Source organism: Lycorma delicatula, chromosome 1 (assembly GCF_047948215.1).
Source record: "Lycorma delicatula isolate Av1 chromosome 1, ASM4794821v1, whole genome shotgun sequence".
In the NCBI taxonomy this organism is placed as follows: Eukaryota; Metazoa; Arthropoda; class Insecta; order Hemiptera; family Fulgoridae; genus Lycorma; species Lycorma delicatula.
Window position 1 is genome coordinate 370079189 of NC_134455.1, and position 12585 is coordinate 370091773.

A 12585-nucleotide genomic window follows, 5' to 3' on the forward strand; every position below is an offset into this window, starting at 1 on the left:
AACGTCTAAGAACAAATAAGACTATATTTTTTCTAAATTTAAAAAAAAATTCTTAAATGCGATGGATTATTTGAACAAAAATAATTATAGTATATATTCCATTCGTTTAGAAAACAATTTATTGCATAGATATTTTAAGTATTACAATCTTGGATGCTATCCTCGTTGAAGATTGAAGGTATAAAAATTGTAAGACTTTTAATGGAGTAGGCTTCCGTGGCCAGACTGGTAGCGTCTCAGCCTTTCATCCGGAGGTCCCGAGTTCGAAACCCAGTCAAGCATGGCATTTTCATACACTACAAAATTGTAATTTCATCTAATCCTCTGAAGAAACACCTAACGGTGGTCCCGGAGGCTAAAAAAAATAAAAAAAGATTTAATGGGAATCAAACCCAAGGCCACCTGATTTAAAAGCCAGCATGATAACCACTTCAATATATTCTTACTTTTGATTACGTTTGTATTTATATAATAATTTCCGAACTTTTTATATAAACAATTTTTGCGCAAAATGTAAAAGATTTAATTGTAAAATTTGTAACTTGAAAGCTAAAAAGGTATAATTATTCTTACAGATCATCTGATTTTCCAAGTCGAAATTGCAAGATTCAAATCTTTGTAAAGGTTACTTACTTTTATATACAGATTTTAATACTAAACAGTGGATACCGGTATACTTTAGTGATGAGTTTAAATTAACTACATTTCTCAAGAATAGCCAATCTGATTCTATACCAAGACTACACTCATTTACATATCACCGTCATTTCATTGAGCCGTAGGGTTAATTATTTTTCACAAGATGAATAGATTGAATTGTAAAAAAATAAAAATAAATAAAAACTTCAGATATTGGGTCCTGTCATCTTCAAATTATCTCTTCCAATATAAATATACTCCTCCCTCCAGCATTCAGACTAAAATATATCTTTCAGCCTTCGAAATATTTCTCAAATTAGTATTAGTGTATTAGGGCAAATAAAACATACATAAAAATTATTAATATATATTATTACTAGCTAGCCTATCCAGCCAGAACCTGGACCCTCAGAGCACAGGTCAGCCAAGACGAATCCCGAATGCAACTCTGGAGCTCCTCGGGGCTTCCCGGGATCAAGGGGCACACCCAATATCCGCATAGCTCGCTTCGCTTGCCTTGACACCAACAGATGATTTTGCTTCGGTGAACATTCCCATCTACTCAGAGGGTACCACATCCAGGACCCCGCATTGTACATTATACTCACGGTTGTGAAAGTAATACTGATAAATAATAATTATAGTTTTCAGGCTTCATGAAAAAGAAACTAAATTACAAAAGATAGAATAATAGTAACTACGGTAACTAAAGTATACATACTTCTGCGACGAAAAATGCATAACTTATATCTTTGCCGTGTTGTCAGAAATATAATAATGAAGTTAAAGAATTAATAATATTTCCTTAATGAATATCTTTAATTCACAACTTTACTCTCCTTGGTGGCAAAGAAATAATGAATATTTTTAATGTCTTAACCAAAGGTCGATGGTTTGAAACCTTCCCTGGGATAATAAGAATATATCCTGCAAATTTGAAAGTAATCAGTCGGTTGGTTCTTGTGTGATGCGATAACAAACAGATAAACTTTATTTATATATAGATATTTATATATATATATATATATATATAAAAGTGACATGACAAAACAGGACAAATAAAATGATTAAATCCCAAAAATTAACTTGGTAATCATATAACAAAAAATGCCTTTCGACTAAAACAAAACCTAAACATTATAAAACTGTAGTTCAGCCAGAAGTCACCTACAGAAGCGACACCCTTTTCAAAATCACTCAGAAAAACGGAATTGATAAAATTCTGAAAATAGAGAGGAGAATTGTCAGAACGTGTATCAATAAAAAACAGCAAAATGAAGGCCAATGGTGGATTGTGCCAAATGAGGTGGTGTATCGAGAAATAGAGCCTGTTATTGATACTATGCGGAAAAAAAGAATCTCTTTCTTTGGTCATCTCATAAGGACACCGGAAACAAGACTGTCAAGAAATATCATTGAAAGGTCTGGTTCCAAAAGCTAGAAGTAGGATGGATCAATGAAATTAGAGAAGTTATGAAATAATTGGGAATTTTCCTGACTGACCTACAGAATAAAACTGGAAAAATTACAAAGCTAAAAGACAAAAACATAAGATTTAAACAAAAGACAGACAAACGACAAAATACAACGAAGAGGGCGTTTACAGATGAAAGAAAGCAAGATCTGAACGGATGTAGAAATACTGGGCAGCTTGGAAGAGTAAAATAACACGTTTTTATCAGAAAAGATCTAACTAAAATTGACTTAAGTGGTCCCATGTTGGCCGTAAAAGCATAATAATAATAATAATAATAACCCAGGGGGGGATCCAGTCCCCCTACTGGGCGCGTCCTCAAGGTGGCGGATAGAGGAAGGCCTATCTACAAGGCCTTCCTCTACCCTGTATATCTATACAGGGTAGGTGGTGTTCTTCAAAGGCCCCCCCGCGGACCATAACAGGTACTTTAAATCCAACGCGTCTGTTTCCCATGTTAGGGACGGCCGTTTCTAGAGGTGTCGGAGCCTTGCCCGCTGGAGCTTATCCTGTTACCCATTTGTTTTGAAAATTAATGGAGTACAACGATGTGAATAAATGCCGGGGCGGTAGGGTGTTGCGGGCTGACACCTTTCGGAGCCGTCGTGATGTTCAGTCTGGGGTGAGGAGTGCTGGGGCGAGTGGCGGCGCCTCACCTAATGGTACCACAAGGCCTGGAACGTCTTCTATGGCTTCTGTTGTGGCTGAAGTTCAGTCACCCAGTGCTGTAGAACCCCCGGGTAGGAAGCGGTTTAAATGGAAAGATGAACATAATGCCTTCCTTTACCGTACCTACCTAACTATAACAAAAATGGAATCGGACATGAAACCGTATAGTGTTTCGCTGCACCAAGCGATGGTTGAGAAGTTCCCTGAGCTACGATGTAAGTCTGTCCAAAACATCCTGGATCAGCGCAGATCCCTTTTTAAGTCTAATAGGGTTCCTGCGGATGTGGTGGTGTTAATCCGAGCTGATGTTTCTAGGGAGTTAGGGTTGTTGTCTAGCCCATCTTCAGATGAAAGTACTGTAGAAGAAACGATAAGAGCCGACAATCCCCTCTCCGATCAATTTGCTGAGAGCGAGATGCTGTATGGTGGTATGGATCCGACGGCCAGACAGCGTATACCAAGGCTGAGGGTTAATAGCGGAACGAGGAACATAGTGAGGCTTATTAATGAGATTCTTGAAGAAAAAGTAAGATTAGTACCCTCCATAACTGAGCTCCATGAGTTAGTGTACATCGGTGCGATTACGGCAGTCAAAGCGAATGGCCAGCGAATCGTCGCTCCTGCAATGCGTAAGAGTCCCCAGCGTCCACCTTGGGAGGAGAGACTGTGTAGGAAAGTCGATAAGCTGAGAAAAGAGATTGGTCGTTTGTCCAGTTTCTTAACATCTGCTAACCCCAGTGGAAGGATCCGATCGGCGGCGGAGTCGATAATCCGAACATATGAGAACCCGGAAAACACCACCGGCCATGAAGTCCTGGATTTGTTAAAGCAACGATTGATGGTACTGTCATGTCGGCTGCGGCGGTATCGGCAGAGTAAAATGCGCCGGAAACAAGCTCACTTGTTCCGTAACAATCAAAAGGAGCTGTATAAGCAGTTGCAGGTTTCACCTCAGCAACAACCTCAGGCGAACGCGTCCCCTACTAGTGAGGAGGTCTTAGGTTATTGGGGCCCGCTTTGGTCGTGTTCCTCACAGCATAACAGTGGGGCAAGGTGGATTCGTGAGGAGCGAAAACGAGTTGATAGAGTCCAGACAATGGTAGATAATTTAATCACTCTAGAGAATGTACAGGAGGCAATTAGGAAAACCCATAATTGGAGGGCGCCTGGGATTGATGGAGTGCATAACTTTTGGTACAAGCGGTTTTCTTCTGTTCACAGGCGTCTTGCAGAATTTTACTCTGCCTTGTTGCGAGATGCAAGTCTAATGCCGACCTTTTTCACCCAGGGGATGACCTATCTGATCCCGAAATCTTCTACTGCGAAGGCAGATCCGTCCAAGTACAGACCTATTACCTGTCTCCCCACAATATATAAGCTTTTTACTTCTGTTCTCACTGCCAAAATCAATAAGCATCTTGAGAGGCATCAGATCTTAGCTGAGGAGCAAAAAGGGTGTCGTCAGGGTAGTAGAGGCTGCAAAGAGCAGCTAGTGATTGATAGCGTTATCTCTGTAACGGCAAAGAAGAGTCGGGGCAGCCTATATACTGGTTATATAGACTACAGAAAGGCCTTTGACTCGGTTCCGCACTCCTGGTTGATAGAGGTCTTACGTCTCTACAAAGTCGATCCCGTTGTCGTTGAGTGCCTAAGTGTCGTTATGGGTAAGTGGTGCACAAATCTTTTGTTGACTATTCCAGATAAGAACCCCGTTAAGGTCGGAGTAACACAGATCAACCGAGGCATTTTTCAGGGCGATTCCTTGAGCGCTCTATGGTTTTGCTTAGCGTTGAACCCTCTGTCTTCCATCTTACAGAAGTCCAAGAAGGGTTTTGCTCTTGGACAGTACAGTTTTAGCCACCTCATGTATATGGATGATATTAAGTTTATTTCTGACACTGAAAAAGGGATCCGGCAACTTGTCAAATTAGTCGAGAGGTTCAGTGTCGACATATGCATGAGTTTTGGTCTTGACAAGTGTAGGGTCAATGCTATGAAGAGAGGAAAATGGTCGCAGATTGAGGCGTGTGAAGTGCCGCAGATGGATGCTCCTGCACTCATGAATGCAATGCAGCGTGGTGAGACATATAAGTACCTTAGTTTCCTGCAGGATATTGGAATTAGCCATAGTCGAGCGAAAGAGGCCCTTACATCTGGCTTTAAGAGTATACTCTACTCTTGCCATCATGAGCCGTCATGAGTTCCCAGTTGAGTGGTTCTAATAAGGTAAAGGCCATTAACATATTTGCCGTTCCGTTGATTTCCTATAGCTTTGGCGTGATAAATTGGACGCGGACAGACCTTGAAGGGCTTAATAGAATGATTCGTGTATCGTTCACGCGACACCGCTCCCATCACCCGCTCAGCTCCGTCGAGCGGTTTCACCTGTCCAGGAATAGAGGAGGAAGAGTCGTTGTGGATTTGCGGGAGGTTCATGCAAAACAACTGCTGAATCTCCGGAAATACTTCCTAGAGAAGAGCCAATCCAGCTTGCTCCACGGGGTTATAGTAAAAAGTGACAGTAATCTAACCCCACTGCGCCTCAGTGATGAGAAATTTCTGCCACTTGAGGATACCTTCTCCAAGATCAGTGTGATGGATAGGTGGCGTTCGAAGGATTTGCATGGGAGGTACTATGCGGCGCTTATGGATGAAGCGGTTGATCGAGATGCGTCTGTGGCCTGGCTGGAGTATGTCGAGTTGTTTGCTGAGACGGAGGGCCTTGTATTTGCTATACAGGACAGGGTCATCAGCACACTCAGCTACAGAAAGGATGTCGTCAAGGATCCTGCTGTAACCATTGATCTGTGCCGTCTTTGTGGATCGACCAACGAGTCCATCGAACATGTCGTTAGCGGGTGTCAGTTTTTAGCTCCAAGGGAATATACAGTTCGACATAACAACGTGGTGAAGATACTTCATCAGAGACTCGCTTTGGACCTGGGTCTCCTCTCCGTTTCAGTCCCGTATTTTAAGTATGCTCCTCAGCCTGTATTAGAGGACGATCAGTATAAACTGTACTACGATCGTACTGTTCTGACGGACAGGACAGTGGAGCATAATAGGCCAGACATCGTTCTGACCAAGAAGCAGGAAAAAATCACCTTCCAGATTGATGTCACAATCCCATTGTCCACCAACATAGTGAAGAAGTACACGGAAATACTAGTGAAGTATAGGGATCTTGCAGAACAAGTCAGGGAGATTTGGGACCAGGAGTGCGTAACAGTGGTCCTGCTGGTTTTGGGCGCGATGGGAGAGATTCCACGTTCTCTGCATGGTTCATTAAGATCCGTTGGAGCACCAGCAAATCTGTTCCGACCAATGCAGAAGGCTGTGTTGCTGGATACATGACGCTTGGTCCGTCGGTACATCACAAGCTCGAGCGATAAGATAACGCCTGTTCTTGAGGGGCCACCTGATCGTCATCAGATGGAGCTACAGACGGGGGACAATGGCCGTTAACATCTGGCAGTTCGTAAATTGTTATGTCTGGTATTTTATCTTTCATTCATACATTTTACCCATAGTTTTCAATAGTTCATGTTACCATATACAATGCACGTCAGAACAATAGTTATAGCTCCTGCGCCTTGCCTATGGGCCGGCCAGGATGCTTTTTACTGGGCTTGCCCAAGAGAATAATAATAATAATATATTTATACACATTTCCAAATAACCGTTATATGGTAGATGGTTATCTGGTAGTTTACCTGATGTATAGCCTTCAACCTTCTACCAAATAGCCCTCATTTGAATTTTGAAAATCGGACAGATTGTTTGAAGAGATATTATAAGAGTACTCTATTGCACTTCCCCCAAAACAGCCCCCCAGTGCAACCCGATTGTTACCAGTTGATGATCATGATTGACCTAGTCTCCCACACTGTACTCGCATACCTTACCACTTTAGCCTCAACACAGTACCCACGGGAAACCCATTATTTTATTTAACGTAAATTTAATTCTATTTTTTTTTGTAATATTATTCATTTGATTGATTCGAATGATTCAGTTCAAACCCAGCTCACACACTAAGAGATTCACGGTTCATTATATATATATATATATATATATATATTTTGGAGATGAAATATATTTAAAAATCTTTTCAGTTATGCCAAGAAACGTGGATAAAAATTTGGTTACGATTCGTGGAGTAGTTTTTTTGTTTATTCTGAGAAAACAAAAACCCTCTTCCTCTTTATATATAATAGTATAAATATAATAAACCGATTTGTTTGATATTTTGTCCTAATCTGCTTAAAAAATCTTGAAAGTAATTATATATTGATTCATAGTTAACAAACAAATATAAATATTATACACAGTTCAGGAAAAGTTATATTTACCTATTACGGTTTACAAAAAAAAATTCGCTAGACTATAATTACGGTCAGAAGTATAAATAAGTGAAATAAATTAATTTAAGATGCTTCATTGAAGACATGAAGAATTGTTGCCAAATGTGAAGAATTCGTGTGGAAGATTGTAATTATTATATGACTTATTTATCGTACACCTCATCACATTTACGTTACACAGAACTGACCAGACCTAACATAACATAAGCTCGAAGAATCGTGATATTTTTAAAATGGTCATTTGCACTGTTTTATGAGTCTGTATACAAGACATTATTACCTCTATTACTAGTAGTTTAAGATGTGTTGTTGTTTTTGTTGTTATTGAGTGTTGTACGTCAGATATAGAGGAAGAAGTGAGGACACTGAGCTGGATCTAAGTGATGCTTGGCGGGCCGACCAAGTCGCGGTGTTCTTTCGGATTTCAGCTCAGTAATAAAACTGAACAGCCTTATATCTACCTCTTCTTTTCTAACATCTATCCAATTACAAATTACTCACCATATACCACCTTCCATCACTACTTATTTAATTTATTTACTTCATTTATTCCCACGAAAGGATTACTTACTATTTTTTTTTGTTTATATTTCTTTTAGTTTTAACTTCGTGAACTCTTGATTACTTCTTTTCAATCTTTTATTCAGAGAATATTCAGTATTTTATTATTTTTAAATACACACATTTCAACTCACTGCTTTTTTAAAGAAAAAAAAGTATTTTTCGTTCGTTTTTTATAACCGCGAAATCTCTCTTGTCAATCATTATGAAATTTTAACTGTTGTTTACTTATGACCTGCGCAATATTTATTACAGTTCAAACCTTTACGGTTATCATTTTATAAAAAATATGAATAAATAAAAAAGTACAAATAAATAACCTACAACTTAATGTATTAAATTTTATGCCATAGTTTGACCTTAATCGATCTATATCGGTCTATCATATATCGATAGATTTTGTAATGCCGATTTTAATTGTCTAAATCGATCATTATTTATATCAATATCGACTTCTTCAGAGTGTTATTATGTGATTTACTAAATATAATGTCATTATGTACAAGATTGCCAGAAGATAGATAGGAGCACAATGGCGATTTGTGCTTTATACCTTGAGGATCATCCTACAAATTATATAGGTAGCAGAGTCTATAAGGAAATCCTTGAAAGGATAGAGAAGAGGTGGATATGTTCCAAAGCACGCTCCTGCGAGGTCAGAGGGTCTGAGACGCAAATTGTAAGACCTAGGCCATGATATCCCGTTTTTAAATCAACAGGCCAGTAGTAATGCGGATAACTGTAACTCACTGGCAATATTCATTGGATTGCGCATCCCAAGTCCTTCGCTAAGGCAGTGAGAGTCTGAGAGGCAAATTGTAAGACCAAGTCCATGATATCCCGTCTTTAAATCAACAGACCGGTAGTAATGTGGATAATAGTAACTTACTGGCAGTATTCATAGGAATGCCCATCCCAAGTCCTTCGCTGAGGCAGTGGCTGATATCAGCCACTTATTATCAGTGGAACTGATAATAAGGCTTAGGTTGCACAGGATAGATTTGAGAAGCTAGCGGATTAACGTTGAGTTCTTGGTTCAACAGATTGGGAACCTCCCCTGGGTCTGCTGCGAAGGTGATTTCTAAACTTTGTTGATGAGGAATTACATAATAATCGCTGTATGGAACATCAATGGTGTAATGAATTACAGGGAGAAACTGAAGACGCCGATCTTCTGCGAGCTGCTAGATGACATTTATATTTTGTAAACTCATTCTACTGAATGGAAATATTTTATAATTAAGGACTGTTCAGTATACACAACCAACTACCTTGATGTTGGGGCGCATGAGTACATTGCGATTGTGGTAAAACATAGCATTTCATACGTTCGACAGGAAGTTGGACGACTAATTTCAAGGTATGTTTCCAGGTTGGATAAGCATATTAATCATCTCGCTTTGAATCTGCTAGACAACAGCGGTGGATGTTAAGAAAATAAAAAGGCGTGTGTGTTTAATCTTTTTGATGGCCGGTTATGATAATCCGTTTTGGCGGCTTGGTGCTCATGATTGTTGTTTTTTGGCTATTTCAAAGTTACTGTTCGTTCGTTTACTATTCTATTTAAAGTAAATAAATTTAGTTAAATACATATACTTCTTGAAGAAATCTATATCGAATTTATATATTTCTCAAATCATCAAAACGTTTTTTAATGTTCTATTCTATTTAAGTTTTATTTTGTTGTCTTCATATTAATTTTCACTGGACATTCGAATGGATATTCAAAAGCACCATTTAATGTTGTATTATTTATGTTAAGACTTGTCTGTTTGTTATTTTAGTATTGCTTGAGGAATATCATTAGGTGGTCCACTCTTTTACGTGATGGTCAGTTATACGAATTGTTTACAGCTTCATTATAGAAGCTATTTGTAAGTATCTACAGCATTAGTATCTATTCAGCATTATCTACAAAATGTCAATTTAGGTCCACAAATCAGTTAAACAGCTAATTTTTGAAGACGATGATTTTGAGGTTGAATTTCTAGAAAAGTTAGTTGCTTTAATGCGGATTTGAATACTAGACAGTGGATACTGTAGTATCCACTACTGGATACTCCGGCAGTTAAGGTTCAATCAACCATAAGTCTCAGGAGTGGTCAGCCTGAGCCTGTACTAGACTTTACCTCATTTGCATGTCATGCATATATCATCCTTATCTCACTGGGTCGTATAGGGGTTGCTTACTGTTCACTAGTTGAACAGATTGCAACGTACACAATAGGAATGAATAAAGAGAAAAAATTCTATTCTTGTAATATACGTAAAAGTGATTATTTTGACAAATAGTCGTCAATTTTGATAAAATTGACGACTATTTGTATTTTTAAAAAACGTTTTGATGGTTTGAGAAATATAGAAATTCGATATAGATTTCTTCAAGAAGTATATGTATTTAACTAAATTTAATTTTCTTTGTTAAAGATGTTAAAGATATTTAATAGCCAAAAGATGTACAATAATAGATAATAAACAATGTTTAAGCGTTCCATATAATAAGCAAAAAATAAAAAAAATAAAAATTTATTACAAAACTCTTACCAACCGGATTTCATTTATTAAACAACGAATAATCATAAGAATTGTTTTATTCTGTATGATGTGTATTACACATAAACGACATCGGGCTGGCAAGAGTTTTGAAACAAATTTTTATTTTTTTTATTTTTTGCTTATTATATGGAACGCCTGAACATTGTTTATTATTTATTAATGTATATCTATTGTATACTACATATATTTAACATATATTTTATCAGATTTTGATAATAGATATGTAGTGTCTTACCTTTTTTATATCAGTATCGTTTTGTTAAAAACGGTTTTATTTATATTACAGAAATTTTTGTTTTTTGAGTGGAAGAAATGATATCTGCGAGACACTTACCGTGCGGTTTACAATTTCATTGTAATTTTTTTTGGATATCACTGAGTTTTGTTAGATTATTTTTTTTTTTTTTTTTTATAAATTACTGATCTTATGGATTTATTATTACAATTTGTTGCCTTAGAACAAACAGATTGAATTTCACGACCAATTTTTTTTTTTTTGTTTGATAGTCATATCATTCACTTCATACCATATTTTTACTTTTTTAATAAAACTAGTATAATGACCTTTACGAATCGAAAATTCGTGATGTAATATTGCACTTTACTTTGTAAGTGTAACCCTTGACTTTTATCGTTAAATTCGATTTTACCAAACGAATTTATATCTGTTTTATTTATTCCTTTTTTTAATAAAACTAGTACAATCTCTTGTAAACTAATCCTTTTTTATTAAGTGATGGGAATTAAAAATTGTTTCATCTTCAGTACTTTCATTTAAAAAACAGAATTTACTATTAAATGCAAGCTGTAGTATAATTTCTTTTAAATTTTATTATTTCAAGTACGTTATCAAGTTTCTGTACACTACGTAATACTATCAAGTACTGCTTGTACCAGTACCAGTACTATCAAGTACCAGCTCGATTCGAAAAGGTACATTAAAAAAAATGAATAAAATGACATATTCGAGTCCCACGGTTTATCAAATTAAAAAAAGAAAGTTGTCTAATAAAACTCGAGTTATTTTTGAAAGTATTCTTTATTACTAATCTAATTGAATTGAAATATAATGTTTTCATACTTTTATTTTTTTAATTTTAATTTCATTGTCAGGTTAGGTCATGTTTAGAACGGTAAACGTAGTTCGTTGATTTCATCGTCTCTTACCGACGAAGATCTAACGATCTCCGTGATGTTAATTTCATACATTATACTGTTGTACGAAAACTTATTTTTTTACGACCGATATTCATTGAAAGGCATCTTTTGTATAACAGATATCAACGAGAGTTTTTATCTCTTATATCAATAGTGGGTAACATAGTTTTTCTTCTGTTGAACACAGGGAAGGAGTCATTTGTAGAAAAAAATGTATTGGTGATGATGGTATCATGTTAATGCGTAACAGTATATTCGGCTTAGATAATGAGGCACATACCATCATGAATCGCTCGCTGTATTTCAGACTAAATGTAATAAAATATTCTCAAAAATTATAATTAATTTTTTAACGATTTGTGTATAATTTTATTGGTATATTATATATATACAGCGTGGGCCACGAAAAAGAAGTCCCGCCAACACAACGGTCGCAACTGACCGTTAGACAACTGACAGTCGTCGCTAGGAAGGGATTGGTGGGAGGGACAATTACGTGGCTCACGGGGAGGGTGACATCTTTCGTAGAAGTGGAAGTCCATCCTTTGTCCCATTTTTCCATGCCAATGTCTTGTTCACCAACTTATGATGTTAATAATGTATTTAATATTTCATATTCTGCCAGGCTACTTTTTTGTGGTTAACTTTATACTACCAGACTACTATTTGGTATTTATAATATGAGAAAAAATAATCAGACTGTTAAACATAATTGACCACAACTGTAGAAAATTCATTATTCTATTTAGATAAATAAGATTAAAAATTATAACCATGCGCAGCTAAGAACTGATAGCTTATCCTTTAACGTTTAAGTGATGTAACATCAATTTGTTTTTTGTATATTGTAAAAAAAAAATAATAAAATCGCAAATATTGCTTAGACTGTTAAGAAAAAAAATCACGTATATTTTTTGGCATTTATCTATATTTTAAATAAATAAAATTAAGGTAGATAATCAATGAACAGGTACCACATTTCAATTGTTACAATCGAAGAAAATATGCTACATGGATGTGACCACATTTCTATAAAAATATGTAAATTTATAAAATATTAGATTTTTAAATTTGTCAACATCTTTTTTTTTACATGACTGCCCAAAAAGAAGTGCAATGTAGTTAGGTTTTACATTTGTATGTATGTTTGTTCCACTGTAGAAG

General features: G+C 36.5%; 1 protein-coding gene across 1 annotated transcript; it reads left to right on the top strand.

Moving 5' to 3' along the window:
* The first annotated feature begins 2969 nt into the window (after positions 1-2969).
* On the top strand, positions 2970-9572 carry LOC142317946 (uncharacterized). Its single transcript, XM_075354480.1, has 2 exons — positions 2970-3917; positions 9492-9572. Exons 1-2 carry the CDS (start codon positions 2970-2972, stop codon positions 9570-9572), a joined length of 1029 nt encoding a protein of 342 aa, XP_075210595.1.
* Positions 9573-12585: the final 3013 nt, after the last annotated feature.

Coding starts and splice junctions, on each gene's coding strand:
- LOC142317946 (XM_075354480.1), top strand. CDS start 2,970: ATGGTTGAGAAGTTCCCTGAGCTACGATGTAAGTCTGTCCAAAACATC. Junction 3,918..9,491: donor CTCTAGAGAATGTACAGGAG/GCAATTAGGAAA, acceptor TTGTTATTTTAG/TATTGCTTGAGGAATATCAT.